This window comes from Pelophylax lessonae, assembly GCF_965119305.1.
Source record: "Pelophylax lessonae genome assembly, chromosome: 5".
NCBI lineage: Eukaryota > Metazoa > Chordata > Amphibia > Anura > Ranidae > Pelophylax > Pelophylax lessonae.
In genome coordinates, this window is record NC_138772.1 from 147,073,198 (window position 1) to 147,097,709 (window position 24,512).

At 39.8% G+C, this 24,512-nt stretch overlaps 1 protein-coding gene across 5 annotated transcripts in view; it reads left to right on the plus strand.

The window, feature by feature from the left end:
- Positions 1-24,512, plus strand: part of KCNH8 (potassium voltage-gated channel subfamily H member 8) — a 675,597-nt gene that overhangs the window by 563,486 nt on the left and 87,599 nt on the right. For all 5 annotated transcript variants that reach the window (XM_082259173.1, XM_082259175.1, XM_082259174.1 and 2 more), the window contains 2 exons: positions 10,674-10,873; positions 12,912-13,161. In XM_082259173.1, the coding sequence (XP_082115299.1) occupies positions 10,674-10,873; positions 12,912-13,161 (450 nt within the window). The remainder of the gene's footprint in view (positions 1-10,673; positions 10,874-12,911; positions 13,162-24,512) is intronic.

Below are 24,512 nucleotides of genomic sequence, written 5' to 3' on the forward strand. Positions count from 1 at the left end.
TGTTTTTGCACACAGGCCCATTCATTTCATAAAATGCCCCTGGTTGTGCTCTCCCCACTCCTGTCAGAACAGAGATTATCCATAAAGCACATAACATGGGATCACTCTCAGATCAGACTGTACTTGGACTGTACCCGCCCCTATTGAGATTTCCTGCTGAGGTGAGCAGATAGAGAAGAAAGAGGGTGGGTAATCAAGCCATGTATAGTCTGATCTTAGAGTGATCCTGTGTCATCTGCTGTATGGACTATGAAGGATTGCTGTTCTGACAGTAGTGGGGAGGGTAAAGCCCAGCACACCTCCTCCTGACTGTGATTTCCCACCTATAATTTTGAGTTGGGTAGCTCTTTGTGCTGGGGCAGATAATTAGGGGGAGGTGGGGAATTGTGCTGAGGAGGAGATTTGGGGGAGGGTGATTTAAGCTGGGAAGGTTGTCCTGTGCTGGGAGGGAGAATGTGTCCTGATAGGAGGGAGTAGGAGGGGTGGTTTATGCTAAGAGGGGGGATTTGGGGCTAAAGATTTGTGTTGGGAAGGGCAGTGGGGGAATTTGGGTGGGGAGGGGGGATTTGTGCTGCTGAAAAAGGTGGGGGGATATAGGCTAAGAAGAGATATTTAGGGGGAGCCTCAGAGGGGGATTTGTGCTGGAATAGAAAATTTGAGGGGAAAGAGAATGTGTGCTAGGTGGGTTTTTGGATGGGGAGATTTGTGCTAGAATGGGGAAATTGAGGGGGATTTGAACAAAGAGGTGGGATGGGGGGCAAATATTTGATCTGAGAGAGAAGATTTGGACTGGGAGGAGGGGAATTTCTGCATTTTTGTTTGGAGAGAATATTGTCTTGCAGGAAATTCATGCTTGGGGGTGAGGGGGAGGGATCTATGCTGAGACATAATGCTTACACATGGGGCGGTGCAGTTTATCATCTTTGCCGTGGGCGCTAGATGACCTCATCCTGGCACTCCCTGCACTATATACAGGGTACTCAACAAATCTCCTCCTCCCCACACAGCACATAATTTCTGTGGAATGGAATTTCTTTACAGACACAGCCTCAACCTGCACATTGTGTAGCTGGTTACCATGTTGCAGTTCTGACCTGCAAAACTTCCAGATCAGAATGGCAGCCCAGATGCAGTAGCCAGCTACACACTGTGCATATCCAGCCTGTGTCTGTAAGTGAATCCGAGTTCAGCTATGTGCTTGGGAGGTTATCTGCTGGGTGTCCAGGCTGTGTGTAGTGTGAAGATTGAAGAAGCAGCTCTGTTGGGTGCCCTGCCAGCAATGACTCTGTCTTCTTCTCTGCTGACCCCTGTCCTCTTCCCTAATGACTCCTCTACGCTCCCCTGCTGATCTTGCATCCTCTGCCCTACTGACTGGCTGAACACTGCCCTACTGACTCTTGTACACTCCCCTGATTTCTCATCCTCTGCCCTGCTAACCCCTGTACACTGCCCTGATAACCCCCTGTACAGTGTACTACAAACTAATGACCTCTGCATACTGCCCTGGAAACTGCTGACCCCAGGCCTCTGCCCTGCTAACCCACTGTACACAGCCCTACAGACTCCTATACACTGCCCGGCTACTTTGCATTCCCACATCGGACAGGCTAAATTCGGCTGTGCTGTCTGGGCCTCTGGGCCTTCTCCTGACCCCCCTTGTACTGGGTTCACCCCTCCTCTCTCCCACCATCTGCTCGGGGAATGCAGTTAGGATGGAGAGTGGGAAAGGGGCTGGTAAATGTGACATTTACCAGCTCCTTCCTTATCTGAATGAATAGAGTCAGTAATCTGTACCGATCACTAACTCTGTACATTCATAACTAGTGTTGAGCGAACACGGACTGTATTATTCGTGTTCGTACCGAATAATTGGATTTTTTTTACCCGAACACGGACACGGACACTTTACTGTATGTTCAGGTAAAAATCCGTGTTCGGTCGTTTTATTTCCGGGTTTTGCATGCTTTGGCGCTCTTTTCATGGCGGGCTTTCAACAGCCAATCAACAATCGTTTAACTGGTGTGCCTTAAGCCATCCCAGCCATGCCTGCAAATGTCTTAGTAGCTGTGATTGGCCGTCTGAAGCATGTGACCAAGTCTTTATAAGTTCGAGGCAGCCGCCGCAGCAGCGTCATTCTGCTGCTTAGCTAAGGGACAGAGCACACATCAATGTGCTGGCTGCTGATTAGGGAAAGATAGGCAGGAAAAAAACATTTGTGTCCGGATAGAATTGAGGGACAGGTCGGAGTGTTTAGGCAGGGCGAGTTGTAGGCATTTTAGGGATAGAGTCTGCTGAATTATAGGGTCAGTGTCTTCTACAAACTACAATCGATATTGCTGTGTGGGGGGTGGGGTGAATCTGCACTCAATCCTGATCTACGATCTCTTCTCAATCCTGTTAGGGACAGAGTCTGCTGAATTTTAGGGAAACTGTGTTCTACAAACTACAATCGATATTGCTGTGTGGTGTGGGATTGGAGATAGGCAGGTGTCAGTGATCCACATCCATTTTTCTGTGTGTGAGCTGCAGTGAACACAATCTTTTTGGGCTGCAGTGAACACAATCTTTTTGGGCTGCAGTGAACACAATCTTTTTGGGCTGCAGTGAACACAATCTTTTTGGGCTGCAGTGAACACAATCTTTTTGGGGTGCAGTGAACAAAATCTTTTTGGGGTGCAGTGAACACAATCCTTTTTGGTGTGCAGTGAACACAATCTTTGTGGGGTGCAGTGAACAAAATCCTTTGTGGGGTGCAGTGAACACAATCTTTTTGGGGTGCAGTGAACAAAATCCTTTTTGGGGTGCAGTGAACAACATCCTTTTTGGGGTGCAGTGAACACAATCTTTTTGGGGTGCAGTGAACAAAATCCTTTGTGGGGTGCAGTGAACACAATCTTTTTGGGGTGCAGTGAACACAATCTTTTTGGGGTGGAGTGAACAACATCCTTTTTGGGGTGCAGTGAACAAAATCCTTTTTGGGGTGCAGTGAACAAAATCATTTTTGGGGTGCAGTGAACACAATCTTTTTGGGGTGCAGTGAACACAATCTTTGTGGGGTGCAGTGAACACAATCTTTTTGGGGTGGAGTGAACAACATCCTTTTTGGGGTGCAGTGAACACAATCTTTTTGGGGTGCAGTGAACACAATCTTTGTGGGGTACAGTGAACAGAATCTTTGTGGGGTGCAGTGAACACAATCTTTGGGGGGTACAGTGAACACAATCTTTTTGGGGTGCAGTGAACACAATCTTTGTGGGGTGCAGTGAACACAATCTTTTTGGGGTGGAGTGAACAAAATCATTTTTGGGGTGCAGTGAACAACATCCTTTTTGGGGTGCAGTGATCAAAATCCTTTTTGGGGTGCAGTGAACACAATCTTTTTGGGGTGCAGTGAACAAAATCCTTTGTGGGGTGCAGTGAACAGAATCTTTGTGGGGTGCAGTGAACACAATCTTTGGGGGGGTACAGTGAACACAATCTTTTTGGGGTGCAGTGAACACAATCTTTGTGGGGTACAGTGAACAGAATCTTTGTGGGGTGCAGTGAACACAATCTTTGGGGGGTACAGTGAACACAATCTTTTTGGGGTGCAGTGAACACAATCTTTGGGGGGTGCAGTGAACACAATCTTTTTGGGGTGCAGTGAACACAATCTTTGTGGGGTGCAGTGAACACAATCTTTGGGGGGGTACAGTGAACACAATCTTTTTGGGGTGCAGTGAACAACATCCTTTTAGGGTGCAGTGAACACAATCTTTGTGGGGTGCAGTGAACAACATCCTTTTAGGGTGCAGTGAACACAATCTTTGTGGGGTACAGTGAACAGAATCTTTGTGGGGTGCAGTGAACACAATCTTTGGGGGGTACAGTGAACACAATCTTTGTGAGGTGCAGTGAACACAATCTTTGTGGGGTGCAGTGAACACAATCATTGTGGGGTGCAGTGAACTCAATCTTTGTGGGGTACAGTGAACACAATCTCATACTTCTGAAGATTTGAGGGTGCTGCCTGTTCCATACTCCCCCTACTCCTCATCTAGCCTTTTAGGGGTACAAACAATAGTAATTGGGGCCTAGTGTGGTTGTGTACGTGTGATATACATACACTTTTTTTGGATCATATTTTCTATTCCGCTATTTAATCAAAAACCTTTGGGGATCAGTTAAATTGGGGGATAGTCTGTGTTGGTACGTGTGAGAGAGATCCACCTTTCCAAGTTGTTGGGGTTCATCTCATACTTCTGAAGGTTTGAGGGTGCTGCCTGTTCCATACTCCCCCTACTCCTAGCCTTTTAGGGGTACAAACAATAGTAATTGGGGCCTAGTGTGGTTGTGTACGTGTGATATACATACACTTTTTTTGGATCATATTTTCTATTCCGCTATTTAATCAAAAACCTTTGGGGATCAGTTAAATTGGGGGATAGTCTGTGTTGGTACGTGTGAGAGAGATCCACCTTTCCAAGTTGTTGGGGTTCATCTCATACTTCTGAAGGTTTGAGGGTGCTGCCTGTTCCATACCCCCCCTACTCCTCATCTAGCCTTTTAGGGGTACAAACAATAGTAATTGGGGCCTAGTGTGGTTGTGTACGTGTGATATACATACACTTTTTTTGGATCATATTTTCTATTCCGCTATTTAATCAAAAACCTTTGGGGATCAGTTAAATTGGGGGATAGTCTGTGTTGGTACGTGTGAGAGAGATCCACCTTTCCAAGTTGTTGGGGTTCATCTCATACTTCTGAAGGTTTGAGGGTGCTGCCTGTTCCATACCCCCCCTACTCCTCATCTAGCCTTTTAGGGGTACAAACAATAGTAATTGGGGCCTAGTGTGGTTGTGTACGTGTGATATACATACACTTTTTTTGGATCATATTTTCTATTCCGCTATTTAATCAAAAACCTTTGGGGATCAGTTAAATTGGGGGATAGTCTGTGTTGGTACGTGTGAGAGAGATCCACCTTTCCAAGTTGTTGGGGTTCATCTCATACTTCTGAAGGTTTGAGGGTGCTGCCTGTTCCATACCCCCCCTACTCCTCATCTAGCCTTTTAGGGGTACAAACAATAGTAATTGGGGCCTAGTGTGGTTGTGTACGTGTGATATACATACACTTTTTTTGGATCATATTTTCTATTCCGCTATTTAATCAAAAACCTTTGGGGATCAGTTAAATTGGGGGATAGTCTGTGTTGGTACGTGTGAGAGAGATCCACCTTTCCAAGTTGTTGGGGTTCATCTCATACTTCTGAAGGTTTGAGGGTGCTGCCTGTTCCATACTCCCCCTACTCCTAGCCTTTTAGGGGTACAAACAATAGTAATTGGGGCCTAGTGTGGTTGTGTACGTGTGATATACATACACTTTTTTTGGATCATATTTTCTATTCCGCTATTTAATCAAAAACCTTTGGGGATCAGTTAAATTGGGGGATAGTCTGTGTTGGTACGTGTGAGAGAGATCCACCTTTCCAAGTTGTTGGGGTTCATCTCATACTTCTGAAGGTTTGAGGGTGCTGCCTGTTCCATACTCCCCCTACTCCTCATCTAGCCTTTTAGGGGTACAAACAATAGTAATTGGGGCCCAGTGTGGTTGTGTACGTGTGATATACATACACTTTTTTTGGATCATATTTTCTATTCCGCTATTTAATCAAAAACCTTTGGGGATCAGTTAAATTGGGGGATAGTCTGTGTTGGTACGTGTGAGAGAGATCCACCTTTCCAAGTTGTTGGGGTTCATCTCATACTTCTGAAGGTTTGAGGGTGCTGCCTGTTCCATACTCCCCCTACTCCTCATCTAGCCTTTTAGGGGTACAAACAATAGTAATTGGGGCCCAGTGTGGTTGTGTACGTGTGATATACATACACTTTTTTTGGATCATATTTTCTATTCCGCTATTTAATTTAACTGGGCCTCCATGCGAGACCTGTGTGCCTTGTTGCGCTGTTTTGAGTACTCCACCAACATGGCCAGTGGCAATGACGCCGTTCTCAGCTTAACTATCCCACTTCTATGCCTCCTTGAAAAAACAATTCGGGCGATGATGGAAGAGGATGTGGCACAGGATGAGGAGGAGGAGGAGGATGAAGAGGTAACATTTCCAAGGCTTTCAGGGCAGTCATTCGCAAGGGGCTCCGAGGGTGGGTTCCTGCACACGCAAACGCCAGGGACGCAATTGTCCAGCAGGGGCACAGTTCTGGAGGATGAGGAGGAGGAGGAGCTGGAGGAGGAGATGGAACCATGTTCACAGCAGGGTGGCACCCAGGCCAGCTCATGGCCATCACTGGTGCGTGGCTGGGGGGATACAGAGGACACGGACGATACACCTCCCACAGAGGACAGCCTTTCGTTGCCTCTGGGCAGCCTGGCACACATGAGCGATTACATGCTGCAGTGTCTCCACAACGACCGCCGAGTTGCCCACATTCTAACTTGTGCTGATTACTGGGTGGCCACGCTGCTGGATCCCCGTTACAAGGACAACGTACCGTCCTTAATTCACTCACTGGAGCGCGATCGCAAGATGCGCGAGTACAAGCGCACGCTGGTAGACGCCATGCTGCTGGCATTCCCATCTGACAGCGGGGCCACAGTGGAAGCACAAGGCAGAGGAGGAGGAGGAGGAGGTCGCCAACGCAACCAGGGCACCGCCAGCACCTCAGAAGGCAGGGTTAGCATGGCCGAAATGTGGAAAAGCTTTGTCAGCACGCCACAACAAACAGCAGCACCAGCAGCTCAGATGGAACGTCTTAGCAGGAGGCAGCATTTTACCAACATGGTGGAGCAGTATGTGTGCACACGCCTACATGTAGTGAATGACGGGTCTGCCCCCTTCAACTTCTGGGTCTCCAAATTGGGCACATGGCCTGAGCTTGCCCTTTACGCCTTGGAGGTGCTGGCGTGCCCTGCAGCCAGTGTATTATCTGAACGGGTATTTAGCACGGCTGGGGGCGTTATAACAGACAAGCGCAGCCGCCTGTCCAGAGACAATGTGGACAAGCTCACGTTCATTAAAATGAACCAGGCATGGATCCCACGGGACTTTTCCGTACCTTATGCAGAATAGCAATGGATACCGACCTTACCCACCCATTGTTCCATTTTTGCTCTTTCTCACTCTTTTGGGGTGTACCCTCATTTAAAATTTTTGAAAAGAAGCAGTGTTGGCTACCTCGTCCTCCTCCTCAGGGCCAGATTAATGTAGGGGCTATTGGAGCTGCAGCTCCAGGCCCCTACCTTTTATATAGGCCCCGGGTTGGCCATATTCACTGTTACCGCTCTTCTGTCACTTGTAAACACAGAAGTCTGGCTTCTATGCTCGCTTCCCCAGGCAGCACCCTCAGAACCTCCCCACACAGCGTGAAGGCCGGACAAGGAGGGACAGTTGGCGATGCATGGATGTGTTTATGGGCTTCAGAGACAGCATCCCATGTTGAATTAGGCATGCATGGCTGCACCCTTCCTCCTCTGGGTGCATGGCAAGGCACGGCCCTTAAGGCCCTTCAAAATCCTCAGCACCAAGCCCATGATGCTGTTAATCCGGCCCTGGTCCTCCTCCACCGCCGCTTCCACCTACACCGCCCATAGGTGTGCGCAGCCTATTGCATTAAGGTGTGCACCCCAAAGTTGAAATACACATGCATGTGTTTGCCAGCAGGGAGAGTAATGTATCGGGGCCATGTACCTGTAGGCAAGGAGAAATAGAGCAGAGCAGGTCCCAGGGAGATCTTTCCCATCTCCTCACTGGCAATGCTATGTGCCCTAGGTGATTAGGGTGTGCCCAGGCACACCCAGCACACCCTGTGCGCACGCCTATGTCACCGCCACATCCACCACCACCTCAACCTCCCTCCTACTCCATATGGGCCTCGTCCTTCAGAGATGAAGAAGAACATTGTTTTATTTTTCTGTTTTTTTTTGTTGTTTTAAGTTATTTCCCTATCCACATTTGTTTGCAGAGCACTTGCCATGCTCTTAATTACGTTTTGCTGCCATTTGCAGCACTCTAGCCCTTTCCTTTGGTGTTTTAGAGCCATTTTAGTGCCTTAAAGTTCGGGTCCCCATTGACTTCAATGGGGTTCGGTGTCCGGGAAAAGTTCGGTAAAAGTCCGGGACACGGACCCGGACTTTTTTTTAAAGTTCGGCCGAACCCGTCGAACACGGACATCTAGGTGTCCGCTCAACCCTATTCATAACTAAAGCATAGTAAACACATTTTACTATGATACCATTTGTAAATGAGCGAGAAGCTCTGTACAGAGCTATTCCTGTCCATTCATTCAGTGCAGCTGAGGCTGCAGAGATGGAGATTGTGCGCTGTGTCCTTAATCACCTTTATCTGTTTTAATGGTGAACCATCAAAGGTCTGGGACTACATACAGGATTTGGGGGAAAGCCCACGTATCTGACTAGTGGAAAAGCTGCTTATCTTATTATTTTCTGCTACCTAGAAGAATCCTAAAACTGTGGTGTTAATTTACTAAAACTGAAAAGAGCAAAATCTGGTACAGCTGTGCATGGTGGCCAATCGGCTTTTAACTTCAGCTTGTTAAGTTAAGCTTTGTCAAAAAAACAGATAGGTTTCTATGCAGAGCTGCATCCACTCTTCAGTTTTAGTAAATCAACCACTGTGTGAGTACAATGTCACTGTTCTATTCAGCTTCTTTGACCAATGGAGCAGTGCATACAAACACAAGCAGTACAAAGATACAAAAGTTTTTTTTTGCAATCAATAGATTTTTATTTGCATTTAGAAAAGGAAAACATACATGAGAACAAGAAAACATCAACGTGATGTAGGTAACATAAGAAACAACAGGGTAGTGGAACATCTTCCATTGGTGAACTTGTAGAGTGTATATAGTTATTAGTAAATACAGTACATTTGAAGCCTCAGCTGTTAATACTTAGTTCTTAATGACAGGTGGTGAGTAGGGCCATGCCAACCAAGCTTTTTGGAATTTTTGGTAGGATAGAGTATTGAAGGAGAGTGCTCTTTCTTGTTTATAGTTGTCATTCACTAGGGCTATCACCTCAGAAAGGTTTGGAACTACAGTGGTTTTCCATTTGCGTAGAATATGAGTTCTGGAGGCCAATATGAGGTGCAGAACCATCTGTCTAAAATTGAGTGGGTATAGATCGATATTTATATTTAGTAGTTCTAATTCTGCTTTCGGGGGAGACAGGATTCCTGTCATGGATGCTATACACCTGAATATTGACCTCCAGAAACTTGTGAGTGAAGGGCATTCCCATAGGATGTGTTGAAGGGTACCAATTTTTCCACATTCCCTCCAACATAGTGGGGAGAGAGTAGAATTCATTTTAGCTAATCTATACGGGGGAAAGTATCATCTGTTGGTAATTTTCATCATCATCTCCCAGTGATTGGTGCAATGTGATAGTTTGTGAGTTGCGATAGGAGCTTTTTGCCATTGTTTAAGGGTAAAGGAGTTGTTTAGGGATTTTTCCCATTTTGCCATGTGAGTAGATTTGACTGTAAGGGAGGTGGATGTTAGTCTAGAGTAGAAAAAGGAAATACTCTTAGTTTGTTGTGATGTTAAAGATACAAAAGTTAAAGGGGTATTAAACCCAAAAAATAAAAATGTGTTAAATTGCAGCCTACTAATTCTTAGATGTGATGGTTGCATTCATTTTCTTTTTTAGGCTTTTCCCCTTATAATCACTTGGTAATCCAGCCAGTAAGTCTGCCATTTTTCAACCTCCTTTAACAGACCAAGCTGTCCAGACAAAGCAATAGTTAGAAGGTTGAGCCAAACCATTTAACATTGACAGGGGGGCTCACAATGTTCAGCTTTCATTCATTCATGTAAAATCTGTATCCCAAAAGTAAAAAAAAAAAACTGATTTCTACAACTGCCTTAAATGTGCTAACTTGAGTTCAGCTTCAATTTGTTAGTCAAATCCTTCTAATTTTGCTAGTCTAACACAACCCTCTCCCTACATGCCTGCTCTACTAATTCATGCAGAATGCATACTCTTTATGGTAGGAAGTGTGTTACTGGCTGGAACTCCAGGTGAAATAAAGATAAATGTCCAAAAAAAGAAAAGAAATGCAGCCACCGCATTAAAGAATTGGTAAGCTGCAATGTAATAAATTTTTTCTTTGGGTTTAAATTTCTATAGACTGTATGGGAATGCAAAAAGTATCTGATCCAAACAAAAGCCCATTGACACAGGTCCTTTATAGTGTTAATAATTCCTTGAGAATCTAAATATTTACAGTACAGAGGCATAATTACAGGTTTTTCCAATCATGTATATTGTGACCTGAAATTAACCTCCTTTTGACCTGCAGTTAACTTTCTTCTAAGCTGTATCAACCTGCTTCAAGCCTTAGCAACCCTACTTTGGTGCATTGGGAAGCACATCCCAAGGATAAGTTTCTACACACCCTTCTATCTGAGGTTGCAGTTGCTTTCATTTCACATTTAACTTATAATAGGAACAATATAGCTGTGGAGTGATGTGCACACATTCTAGGAGTCTGCAAAAAAAAATAAAAATTGTGAATACTATTATTGGGAAGCTTATGGTGCCCTTTTAATGTAAAGCAGAAATGTACGCTGAAAATATAAAAATAACTTTAACATTTTTTGACTCCGTGCTCATCCAATATTTGGAATCTAACAATATTTTCCCATTGGTTTAGCCTTGATGCATGCCTTGGTTTTTGGTAACGTGACAGCTATAATCCAGCGAATGTACTCCAGATGGTCACTTTATCACACAAGAACCAAGGATCTGAAGGATTTTATACGGGTACACCACCTTCCACAGCAACTGAAGCAGAGAATGCTTGAATATTTCCAAACCAATTGGTCAGTCAATAATGGGATAGATTCTCATGAGGTAATGTACCATTTATATTCTTCTTTAGCAAATTTATAACAGTTTTTGACAAGAACTGTTTAAAAAAAATGCTTTATAAATAAATCTTAAAAAAATGATATAATGGTAATACCAAGATATTTCACAGAAACCATAACTAGTGGAGCAAGACTGTGCAATAAAAATGAAAATCTTGCTTCTATCTATCAATCCATTACTCTTGTGTCTTCAAGAGCACATTTCATTTAGAGTTTCAAAAAAATCAGTAGATGAAAGCATAACCAATGTCAACCTACTGTCCTTCTTGTGCATCATCATATTCCCTTAGCATGACTATGGGTGTAGGAAGAGTGAGGTGTTAGATCTATGCAGTGCTTTGCATTTTTGTATTTATCCAAAGCTGATGACAAGCTCACTTTGAATAGGGCAGCAGTAAGCTTTTTGGGGGAAACAGCTGATCAAGCATGTTATAAAACCTGTCACAATTGCTCTTGTACCTGCACTGATACACTACTATCATCTCCCATTTCCTACTCCATCCTTTCTTTGAAGATTCCTGCTCAGTCGAGCTGTGCTTACAAATTATACAATAATCTACATTGTGCTTTTTACCTAAAGGCACGTAGATTGTGCTTTCAGCTTTATGCTTCTGATTCTTAGTTAAAGCAAATGGTGCACAGGTGTGAGACTTTGATTTACTAAAGGCAAATAGGATATGCACTTTGCAAGGGAATTTACCCTTAGCTTAGTGAATAAGGTGAGATTGTGCTAACTTACACCATCCAATCATGCACCGAAAAAAATATATATTTTTTTTATTTTCTTTGCATGTTTGGTACTCTTTAAAAGAGAAGTTTCATTATGACCACTAAGCTAAAAATAAATGTCCTTTGCAAAGTGCAAATTCTCTTGCAAAGTTAACAGTCTTTTTTGCCTTTAGTAAATCAACCCCTTTGAACATCGACATATGGGGAGGATATTCACATTATTTTCATTGCCTTTTATATCATGGTGCCACTTTTAGGGATCAGTAATGGGGCAATTAGTATAGTGAGGGAGTATTCTTACATCTGATTAAATGCAGATTGCTATTTTGGACAGTTTATTATTCAATTACCTTTGTAGTAAGTGGGCTTTATGTAGCTTACTTAATAAAACAAAGAATTATGTGCTAATTATGGGAACCTATTCATGTAAAACTGATATCTGAATATATATATATATATATATATATATATATATATATACTTTTTTTATATATATATATATATATATGATATTTTGCAGAATAAGCAATATGTAATAGGCAATCTCAATGGTCAGTAGTAAAGCAAGGAGGAAGGAAGGTCCACATTTTTTAATGGGATGACAGCTAGATATTTTTTATGCCAAAGTTTACCCAGGATTTGGGGTAACCAGCCACTTAATAGCTATGGTGTGGATGTATGCAAGTACCTGGAGGTGCCCATTATGTGTTAGCAATGACAGTCAGCCACTGTTTCACTGCCACGCATTCACTTTACCCAATATTTAAATGTATTATTTTGTAAAAACATTTCCACATGGTTGGGTTGTATAATCTGTTATATCTTTTTTTGTTCATAACTTACCAGGCCTAACTTTGTTGGGGCAATTTTACATTTAGAAAATCCTAGGCTGTAGATGACAACACAACTTCCTATATGTTTCATGTAGATAAAATAACTACTACAATGTGGTAGCGTAATCCAAAGTTCCCCTTTAAAACAGAATTTTTTTCTTGCATGCTGCATAATGTTGTCCAAGTGTCAGTATTGTCTGTATTGTTTGTTCTCTTTTCAGAAACCTTTTTAGCAATTCCGAATGCCACAACTTGTCTGCATTGCAGAAATCAGTTTCGAGTTTCATTACAACAGTAGCTGCAGGATTATTTATTTTTAAATGATGACACGAGTATCCAAGTTAGAAATCCGTAGGAGAGATTTGTTACATCTCTAAATGGTTGAAAGCCTGATATCATGCTAAGCCTGAAATGATACATTTTTCTAAGCTGCATTAATTCCATGTCTGAAATTGACAGCTCCTGAAAGAGTTTCCAGATGAGCTACGTTCGGATATAACCATGTACTTGAACAAGGAGATTCTACAACTATCCCTTTTTGAGAATGCTAGCCGTGGTTGCCTCAGGTCTCTGTCTCTTCATATCAAAACTTCTTTCTGTGCTCCTGGAGAGTACCTACTTCGGCAGGGAGATGCATTGCAGGCAATTTATTTGGTGTGCTCAGGTTCCATGGAAGTTCTGAAGGATGGGATGGTGTTGGCTATTTTAGGTATGTACTGTAATAAATGTTTCAGTGCTATAGCATAATGAAACCTGCTGTAAAATGATCAATAACATCGAAACCTTGGATTACATTCTAATTTTCTAATCTTACATACTTACACGTCAGGTTGAAAAAATACACAAGTCCATCGTGCTCAACCAATAAAATACAAAAAAAACAGTAAAGAAAATCCAACCATACAATCTCATATACACAATCATACAGTGGATCCAGAGGAAGGCGAAATCTGCATGTGTGTTCTAGCTTAGTTAGTTAGAACATATTAAAGCAAACACGGCTATTAGATTATACTTAAATCTGGAGTCTGCTGGTAATTAATACATTAAAAACTGTTACAACTGCTTGCTGTGGGGGCACTCGACAGGAGGAAGGGTCCAGGAGTGCCAGCTAAGAGGAGGGACCTGAGAAGAGGAGGCTCCAGGCTGCTTTGTGGAAAACCCCGACCTGCACAAAGCAGTTAAAGCGGTAGTATCATGCTTTTTTACACTTTTACCTACAGGTAAGCCTATAATAAGGCTTACCTGTAGGTACAATTAATATCTCCTAAACCGGCATGGTTTAGGAGATATTTGCAGTGCATGCAGCCGCTCACGCGAGAGGCGCATGCGCTCTGAAGGTCCGGGGAGACCTTCAGTTTTGCTTGCCAGGAGCTTGCCGGAAAATCACTCCCGCGGCTCCGGCCAATCACAGCACCGGAGCCGCCGAACCCGGAAGAGACGGCGAGGGATCATGGCGGCGCCCGCAGCGATGTCCAGGGGTCCGTGTCGGGGCTTCGTTCTAAGGTAAGTAATACATAATGAGCTAGTATGCGATGCATACTAGCTCATTATGCCTTTGTCTTGCAGGTATTTTTTTTTTTTTACATTTTGGGTTTACAACCGTTTTAAGTATAACAAGTTTGTTATTATTAAACAAAGAAAATGAGACTTTAGTATAACTTTAACACTGTTGTGCAATGCCTAATATAATCTCATTCTATAGTAATCAACTACAAACTTGATTGTATTTGGTCCCCACATCCCTATCATCCCACTTTAGTCCAAATAATTTTTTACATGTCTTATAAGGCTTCTCTTTGGGTAGAACTTTTCAACCTATTTTTTTGGGAATGCCTTATAGCAAAACACATTTGTGCCAGAGGTTACATTACGATTTATACTGTACTAGGTACATTTTTCCAATAACATATTTTTTTTATAAGCTTCATTAAATAAATAGGCACGAGACTGGCAAAGTTCTCCTTTTAACCACATTAATACCATCATGCCTCATCCCCTTCTTTTACAAGTCATTTTTTCATTTTCAGTGTTGTGATAGTTTTACTGACAATTACTTGGTCATTCAACACTGTGCCCAAATGAATTTTATATAATTTTTTGAGATAGAGATTTATTTTGGTGATATTTAATAATCACTTTTTATTTATTTATCAAATAACAATGAAAAAAACCCATTCTTTATATATATTAAAAAAAAGGACACTGCAAACATCCCCAAAATGACCCTATTTTGGAAAATGACCCCCTTAACGTGATTTTATTTTTTTCCACAAGTTTTTTAAAATAAAGAAACAAGATGGTATTGGGGTAGTTGACTTACACACAAATGCATCCACCTGCTCTGGTATGGGCACCATCCAGTCACCCTGATTGGCTCTGTGCTTTTAGCCTATGATCTCTGCTGTCTAATGTCAGTAGGATCAGATGCATTATGCTTTTGTTTGGCATGTGCACCAGCAGTAAACAGAGAGGCTTTTTAAATGTCCACTTACTAACCTATATATTTCAATAGTGCTAAACAATTGATCTCTAAAGTCTGGAAAACCTCATAGATAAGTTGAGGATGGTAATAAAAAGTTGTCCATAAAGTTTGCATACAGTATTTAAAAATTTATTGAAATATGGTATCAATTGATAGAACAGAAAAAAAGCATTTGTACTGTGTAAACTATATAATATCCATTATTTTTTATACCCTCTATGTAAAGCTAGATTCTGACCTTCCCCAGGTCCAATCCCCCCTCCTGTCCCTCGCCAATATCAATTATTTAAATATACACCTCTCCCAACGTAGCTTTCTCTAACTTCTAATCTATTTTCTTGTCTCTATCTGTTATACGAATTCCTCTATATCTAGAAGACGGTGTTAATAATTTGGCATTGGCATATTTCTTTATACACAATAAATTGAGGCCTACGTTTTTTGTATTTTCCTAAATTTGTTCCTATATTTATATTACTGTATGTCAATGCATAATGGCAATTATTTTGGTAATTTTTTTTATATTTTACTTACAGTATGTCAACTCTTAATGAAAAGTTTCTTGTAAATAAAAAACACTCTAAAAAAACAGTTTGCACAATTGTCTGGAATAGAATATAGTATATATAATATATTTATGTTAACATAAACTTAAAAGTACATGATTCGTTTGGAAGTGAATATTAATTTTGCTAAATGACCAAGCTACTACTTTAGTAATCAAAACCGACAAGTTTTGCATTTTTTAAATAGGTTTAGTTTCCAGAAATGCCTTTATTTAAAATTTTTAACAGAAGTTCTAAAGAAGTCTTTCACTATATAGCTTTGCTCTTATTAAAAACATGCTTTCTCAGTTCCTAACAGCATAGACTTAAAATAATAGATCTCTTTATTCATTTAAATTACAAAACTGCATTAACCAGTTCGCACATTATGTCATAGTGGTCTGGAATACTGTATTATTAACATAAACTGAAAAGTAAATGATTAGTTTGGAAGTGCACAGCCTATAATGAAAATCACAATGATGTACAGTATTTAAAAGCAACCAATCATTGTCATCTCCCAATTGACCAGTTCTTGAGCTTGAGACAAGGTATGATAGCATAATGCAGCATAATTTTGTGATGATTGTGTGCTCCTCATGGAGCTGACAGCTGCTCATTAGCTCTTCAGCTATAGAACCACAGCTATTTTTAAATGAGTCATAATCAGTACAATATGGGGATATCTTAGCAGGGAAATGTAGAAATAATGGGAATTAAGGAGGGAGGAAAATATTGTATCTGATATTATATTTTTCATAAATGATTTCCTTTTTTAAACAATCTGTAATGGTTCAGTTATTATAATATAAACATATTGTTCAGTGCAAGTCTAATAATAAGCTTTGTTTCGGCTAGCAGCACATTGGCAACATTATCTTACTTTATCAGCTCATGTATGTTTACATCAGTTTTAGCCAAACTCCAGCAAAAAGTATTTTGTTTTGGATGGGGTTGGAAAGCATTAGAGACTCTGTCAGATTTTTGTTGTTGTCTTGCTCACTTGGAATGAGCTGCCTGGTTCCTTTTGAGGAATTGCTAAACTAAATGTGTGTTTAGCAAAGGTGATCCTCCGGCTACCACAGAAGTGAAACAGCTTTCCTCTCAGAGCTCCTGGTTGTTAGTAAGCCAGCATCTTCTGGTGTTCTAACAACCAAATGTGTATTCCAGCCCGACCCACTCAGCTGTCAGCCTGTGATACCCAGATGACAGGTGAATGTAAACAAAGAGGCAAGGATAGTCTAAAAAAAAGCCTAGGTTTCCCCTTCAGGAATGGTATAGATTTTAAGGAGACCCAAAAAAAAGCAAAGAAAAACAGATATGGGGACCCCCCCCAAGTTCCTTGAGATGTCATTGACCTAAAAATGAAAGGCAGGTCATAAAATGTACCTGACATTCATTCATGGGGACGTGGCATGACAGTTAAATTAAAAAAAATGTTTTTTGTGAAATTCAGGTTATAGTTTAAAAATAGTATTCTATTGCCTATTAAATAAACAATATAATTGGTCAATGTGATTCAATGTTGATTGGTTACTAAGTTAGTAATTTAACTGGTTAATATATTTAACTTACCTGGGATTGGTCCAAATTGTCTTGTGAAGCCACCTAAAGATGTGAAGTTTCCCTATTTAAGAAAGAGAGAACGGTTCATTTCAGTCAGCGGGAGCAGTAGTCCAGAAGTCAAGAAAATTCGTCCCTCCCGCGCACCCTGTATCTGTTTGTCATGGTCTTTATCTATGTGGGATGTTTTTTATTTAAGTGGTGTAGTCTTTTTGGCTGGACTATGGTATATATATATATATATATATATATATATATGTTTTGGATAATAAAGTGGTTAGTTTGGGCTCTTTGCCCAAGCTTTACTATGTTTTGTTATTCCCACAAATTTTTAAGTTTTTTCAATTTAATAAAAAAGGCCGTGGCCATTTTTATATCAATGCAAGTAGAAGTGTCCGTGTGTATTCATTTAATAATATTGTAATAAATATTTAAAAAAAAAAATATATATATATATATATATATATTATACATAGGGGTATTTAATCTCTGTCTATTGAGTTCTGCCTACGGCACCAAAATATTTACCATTACCATGTTTTGGTAAATGATGTCCCCCCAGAAGACTGTGTCCCCTTGTTTACATTCTATGGCAAGTAGTCCTCAGGAGTGGACTGTGTTGGCAGTCAGTTGTTTTTTCTTTTGGAGAGTCAGCAGTTGTCATTCATTATTCATGGACGATGTCATTAATGATGGATTACAACTTTTATTTTTGTAAAAGTGTAGGGGAACTACATACCCCTTCTCATTCACACAAGGGGAGGGCAGACATCCAGGGGCACCCTTATTATTAAAGGGGGCTTCCAGATTATAAAAAATCCCTAACCTGCAGATGTCAAGTGGTAACAGGTAGGCATTGTGATTGACAATAGATTTACAATGAGGACATGCAGGGTTCATTGCTGGGAGGAGACCATTCTAGCAACACACCCTGCCTCATTTTGATAAGGACACCAGCCTGACCCAGTGAATGTAATGGTCCACGGTGCTTGCCAGGAGCTTGCCGGAAAATCACTCCCGCGGCTCCGGCCAATCACAGCACCGGAGCCGCCGAACCCGGAAGAGACGGCGAGGGATCATGGCGGCGCCCGCAGCGATGTCCAGGGGTCCGTGTCGGGGCTTCGTTCTAAGGTAAGTAATACATAATGAGCTAGTATGCGATGCATACTAGCTCATTATGCCTTTGTCTTGCAGGTATTTTTTTTTTTTTACATTTTGGGTTTACAACCGTTTTAAGTATAACAAGTTTGTTATTATTAAACAAAGAAAATGAGACTTTAGTATAACTTTAACACTGTTGTGCAATGCCTAATATAATCTCATTCTATAGTAATCAACTACAAACTTGATTGTATTTGGTCCCCACATCCCTATCATCCCACTTTAGTCCAAATAATTTTTTACATGTCTTATAAGGCTTCTCTTTGGGTAGAACTTTTCAACCTATTTTTTTGGGAATGCCTTATAGCAAAACACATTTGTGCCAGAGGTTACATTACGATTTATACTGTACTAGGTACATTTTTCCAATAACATATTTTTTTTATAAGCTTCATTAAATAAATAGGCACGAGACTGGCAAAGTTCTCCTTTTAACCACATTAATACCATCATGCCTCATCCCCTTCTTTTACAAGTCATTTTTTCATTTTCAGTGTTGTGATAGTTTTACTGACAATTACTTGGTCATTCAACACTGTGCCCAAATGAATTTTATATAATTTTTTGAGATAGAGATTTATTTTGGTGATATTTAATAATCACTTTTTATTTATTTATCAAATAACAATGAAAAAAACCCATTCTTTATATATATTAAAAAAAAGGACACTGCAAACATCCCCAAAATGACCCTATTTTGGAAAATGACCCCCTTAACGTGATTTTATTTTTTTCCACAAGTTTTTTAAAATAAAGAAACAAGATGGTATTGGGGTAGTTGACTTACACACAAATGCATCCACCTGCTCTGGTATGGGCACCATCCAGTCACCCTGATTGGCTCTGTGCTTTTAGCCTATGATCTCTGCTGTCTAATGTCAGTAGGATCAGATGCATTATGCTTTTGTTTGGCATGTGCACCAGCAGTAAACAGAGAGGCTTTTTAAATGTCCACTTACTAACCTATATATTTCAATAGTGCTAAACAATTGATCTCTAAAGTCTGGAAAACCTCATAGATAAGTTGAGGATGGTAATAAAAAGTTGTCCATAAAGTTTGCATACAGTATTTAAAAATTTATTGAAATATGGTATCAATTGATAGAACAGAAAAAAAGCATTTGTACTGTGTAAACTATATAATATCCATTATTTTTTATACCCTCTATGTAAAGCTAGATTCTGACCTTCCCCAGGTCCAATCCCCCCTCCTGTCCCTCGCCAATATCAATTATTTAAATATACACCTCTCCCAACGTAGCTTTCTCTAACTTCTAATCTATTTTCTTGTCTCTATCTGTTATACGAATTCCTCTATATCTAGAAGACGGTGTTAATAATTTGGCATTGGCATATTTCTTTATACACAATAAATTGAGGCCTACGTTTTTTGTATTTTCCTAAATTTGTTCCTATATTTATATTACTGTATGTCAATGCATAATGGCAATTATTTTGGTAATTTTTTTTATATTTTACTTACAGTATGTCAACTCTTAATGAAAAGTTTCTTGTAAATAAAAAACACTCTAAAAAAACAGTTTGCACAATTGTCTGGAATAGAATATAGTATATATAATATATTTATGTTAACATAAACTTAAAAGTACATGATTCGTTTGGAAGTGAATATTAATTTTGCTAAATGACCAAGCTACTACTTTAGTAATCAAAACCGACAAGTTTTGCATTTTTTAAATAGGTTTAGTTTCCAGAAATGCCTTTATTTAAAATTTTTAACAGAAGTTCTAAAGAAGTCTTTCACTATATAGCTTTGCTCTTATTAAAAACATGCTTTCTCAGTTCCTAACAGCATAGACTTAAAATAATAGATCTCTTTATTCATTTAAATTACAAAACTGCATTAACCAGTTCGCACATTATGTCATAGTGGTCTGGAATACTGTATTATTAACATAAACTGAAAAGTAAATGATTAGTTTGGAAGTGCACAGCCTATAATGAAAATCACAATGATGTACAGTATTTAAAAGCAACCAATCATTGTCATCTCCCAATTGACCAGTTCTTGAGCTTGAGACAAGGTATGATAGCATAATGCAGCATAATTTTGTGATGATTGTGTGCTCCTCATGGAGCTGACAGCTGCTCATTAGCTCTTCAGCTATAGAACCACAGCTATTTTTAAATGAGTCATAATCAGTACAATATGGGGATATCTTAGCAGGGAAATGTAGAAATAATGGGAATTAAGGAGGGAGGAAAATATTGTATCTGATATTATATTTTTCATAAATGATTTCCTTTTTTAAACAATCTGTAATGGTTCAGTTATTATAATATAAACATATTGTTCAGTGCAAGTCTAATAATAAGCTTTGTTTCGGCTAGCAGCACATTGGCAACATTATCTTACTTTATCAGCTCATGTATGTTTACATCAGTTTTAGCCAAACTCCAGCAAAAAGTATTTTGTTTTGGATGGGGTTGGAAAGCATTAGAGACTCTGTCAGATTTTTGTTGTTGTCTTGCTCACTTGGAATGAGCTGCCTGGTTCCTTTTGAGGAATTGCTAAACTAAATGTGTGTTTAGCAAAGGTGATCCTCCGGCTACCACAGAAGTGAAACAGCTTTCCTCTCAGAGCTCCTGGTTGTTAGTAAGCCAGCATCTTCTGGTGTTCTAACAACCAAATGTGTATTCCAGCCCGACCCACTCAGCTGTCAGCCTGTGATACCCAGATGACAGGTGAATGTAAACAAAGAGGCAAGGATAGTCTAAAAAAAAGCCTAGGTTTCCCCTTCAGGAATGGTATAGATTTTAAGGAGACCCAAAAAAAAGCAAAGAAAAACAGATATGGGGACCCCCCCCAAGTTCCTTGAGATGTCATTGACCTAAAAATGAAAGGCAGGTCATAAAATGTACCTGACATTCATTCATGGGGACGTGGCATGACAGTTAAATTAAAAAAAATGTTTTTTGTGAAATTCAGGTTATAGTTTAAAAATAGTATTCTATTGCCTATTAAATAAACAATATAATTGGTCAATGTGATTCAATGTTGATTGGTTACTAAGTTAGTAATTTAACTGGTTAATATATTTAACTTACCTGGGATTGGTCCAAATTGTCTTGTGAAGCCACCTAAAGATGTGAAGTTTCCCTATTTAAGAAAGAGAGAACGGTTCATTTCAGTCAGCGGGAGCAGTAGTCCAGAAGTCAAGAAAATTCGTCCCTCCCGCGCACCCTGTATCTGTTTGTCATGGTCTTTATCTATGTGGGATGTTTTTTATTTAAGTGGTGTAGTCTTTTTGGCTGGACTATGGTATATATATATATATATATATATATATATATGTTTTGGATAATAAAGTGGTTAGTTTGGGCTCTTTGCCCAAGCTTTACTATGTTTTGTTATTCCCACAAATTTTTAAGTTTTTTCAATTTAATAAAAAAGGCCGTGGCCATTTTTATATCAATGCAAGTAGAAGTGTCCGTGTGTATTCATTTAATAATATTGTAATAAATATTTAAAAAAAAAAATATATATATATATATATATATATTATACATAGGGGTATTTAATCTCTGTCTATTGAGTTCTGCCTACGGCACCAAAATATTTACCATTACCATGTTTTGGTAAATGATGTCCCCCCAGAAGACTGTGTCCCCTTGTTTACATTCTATGGCAAGTAGTCCTCAGGAGTGGACTGTGTTGGCAGTCAGTTGTTTTTTCTTTTGGAGAGTCAGCAGTTGTCATTCATTATTCATGGACGATGTCATTAATGATGGATTTACAAATCTGGACATTTTGGGGTTTTTTAAATAAAGGACTTTCCAAAAAGTTTGTGTTTTTATTTACCATTTAATTTATTTGTTAATAACTAGAGGTACTATGTACTTCTTACTCATTCATGCAAAGCAGGCTGTTATCCTATTTTCAAAGGAGATGGCGGGTATAGTAATTGATGATGGATTTACAATGGGGGACATTTTTCATGAATGATAAAGGTACTATGTACCCCATTTTCATTTACATAGGGGGAGTGCAGGTATCTGAAGCCTCCTTGTTGTTAAAGAGGGTTTCTAGATCTTGATAAGCCCCAGCCCGTGGACCATTACATTCACTGGGTCAGGCTGGTGTCCTTATCAAAATGAGGCAGGGTGTGTTGCTAGAATGGTCTCCTCCCAGCAATGAACCCTGCATGTCCTCATTGTAAATCTATTGTCAATCACAATGCCTACCTGTTACCACTTGACATCTGCAGGTTAGGGATTTTTTATAATCTGGAAGCCCCCTTTAATAATAAGGGTGCCCCTGGATGTCTGCCCTCCCCTTGTGTGAATGAGAAGGGGTATGTAGTTCCCCTACACTTTTACAAAAATAAAAGTTGTAATCTAGAAATAAAACAACCAAATGTTTGACAATTCTTTTTATTTAAAAATCAAAAATGTCCTCATTGTAAATCTACTGTCAATCACAATGCCAAACTGTCACCACTTGACATTATGGTGAAAAAAAAATCCAGATGACCCAGCGATACTGACAGTAACACTAGACAAATAGCAACTACCTGAGCTGTCATCAGCTATTTAAGGGAAGGGGTGGGGACAGTAGTGCTATCATTGACCAAATATGGCCATAACCATATTTGGTCAATGTCAGTGATGTCGCTGCTATCCCCACCCCTTTGCCTAAAAGAGAGTGATATCGGGAAGCTGTCATACATAGAAGCGGTAGAAATACCACTTCTATATTTGATGCACAACTCCTGCTGGACAGGGAACAAATCGGGCTAAAGTTCAGGCATTTGTCCAAACATCCGAACAGCTATCCATACTATTATCCATATATTATCCATATTGTTTTACTAAATTTGCAGGATAACATCTTGGCTTGCAAAAGCAGTAGATGCACACAAAGTGGATTCATATTATATGTGGCTATTGAAGAAATAAAAAGCTTTTGTGCCTAGAGTTCAGTTTTTACCTAGCTTGGAAAAACATTAATTGCACAGGTTGGACATTCCTCATTTGTTTTTCCTATGTGCATTCTCTTCTGCAATCAAATATTTGCATCATATATTTTGTGCATTTTAGATGAAAAAAAAAACAAAAGTTTTAATTTTGCAATTAAAAAAGAAAAAAAAATCATCATACATATAGTAGTTAACAAAATCTAAATAAGAAAAATAAAAACATACATATAGTAGTTAACAAAATGTAAATAAGACATACTGCCATCGAGCTTAATTTAACAGTTTTTACAAAATAAACCCAAGCTGAATGGGGAATAATATATATAAAATAAATGATCCTATCTTCTTATTTTTTAACTGTATAATCCAAATTCCAATGAAAAGACAAATTAGATAAGTAATTATACAGTTTCAAATTAAATCTAAAGACAAAAGTGTAGATCTGTGTATCTAGTTTGCCTAATCACTGCTGGAGGTTAATTGATTTGCATTAGAAAGACTGAGCAAGTCATCTTTTATCTGTCATGCAGTTTATAACTTTTACAACAAAGCGCTATATGTAACATAGGAATCTTAGAAAAAGTTTAGCTTCTCTTAAATGCTTCCTTAATGTATTTTTATCACTGTAATCATAGATTAATACTGTTGTGTGCCATTGTGAATATTCAGACTGAGCACATGGAGATTCTGCTTCAGGAACCCACACACTGCAAATTAAGTAAAAGTGGTTCTAAAGCCTAAGGGCTCTTTCACACGGGCGTTCCTTTTTTTTTGCCCGATCAGGTCCTTTTTTTTTTTGTAACGGGCACGGATGACACTTGTGTCATCCGGTCCGTATGTCCGTTTTTCATCCCATCCGTTTGCGGATGAAAAACTGACATAATGCATGTCTATGTAAATACGGATGTCTGACACCACTGACATCCGTTTTTGCTTCAGTTCCGTTTTTTGAAAGGAAGAAAAAATAGGGTTCTCCTCCGTTCAAAAAAACTGAACTGAACTGAACTGACAAAAAACGGATGTCAGAGGATGATCATCCGATGACATCCGTATTTACATAGAGATATATTATGTCCGTTTTTCATCCGCAAACGGATGGGATGAAAAACGGACATACGGAACGCCCGTGTGAAAGAGCCCTAAGCAGGTTTTTTTGAGAATGGATTAGGGTATAAAATGCTCCGCTTTGTGCCCGCCTGCAGCACCACTGCTATCTATTCCTCTTCTCACAGGAGACTCTGATAGCAGCTGGAACCATTGGCTCCTATTGCTGTCAGTCAAGGGAGCAGCAGGGCGTGGCCGCGCCGTGCTGTGTGTGTCTATGGCCTCACCTATGGAATGTGCCTGTAAGGATGCCTCCTCAGCA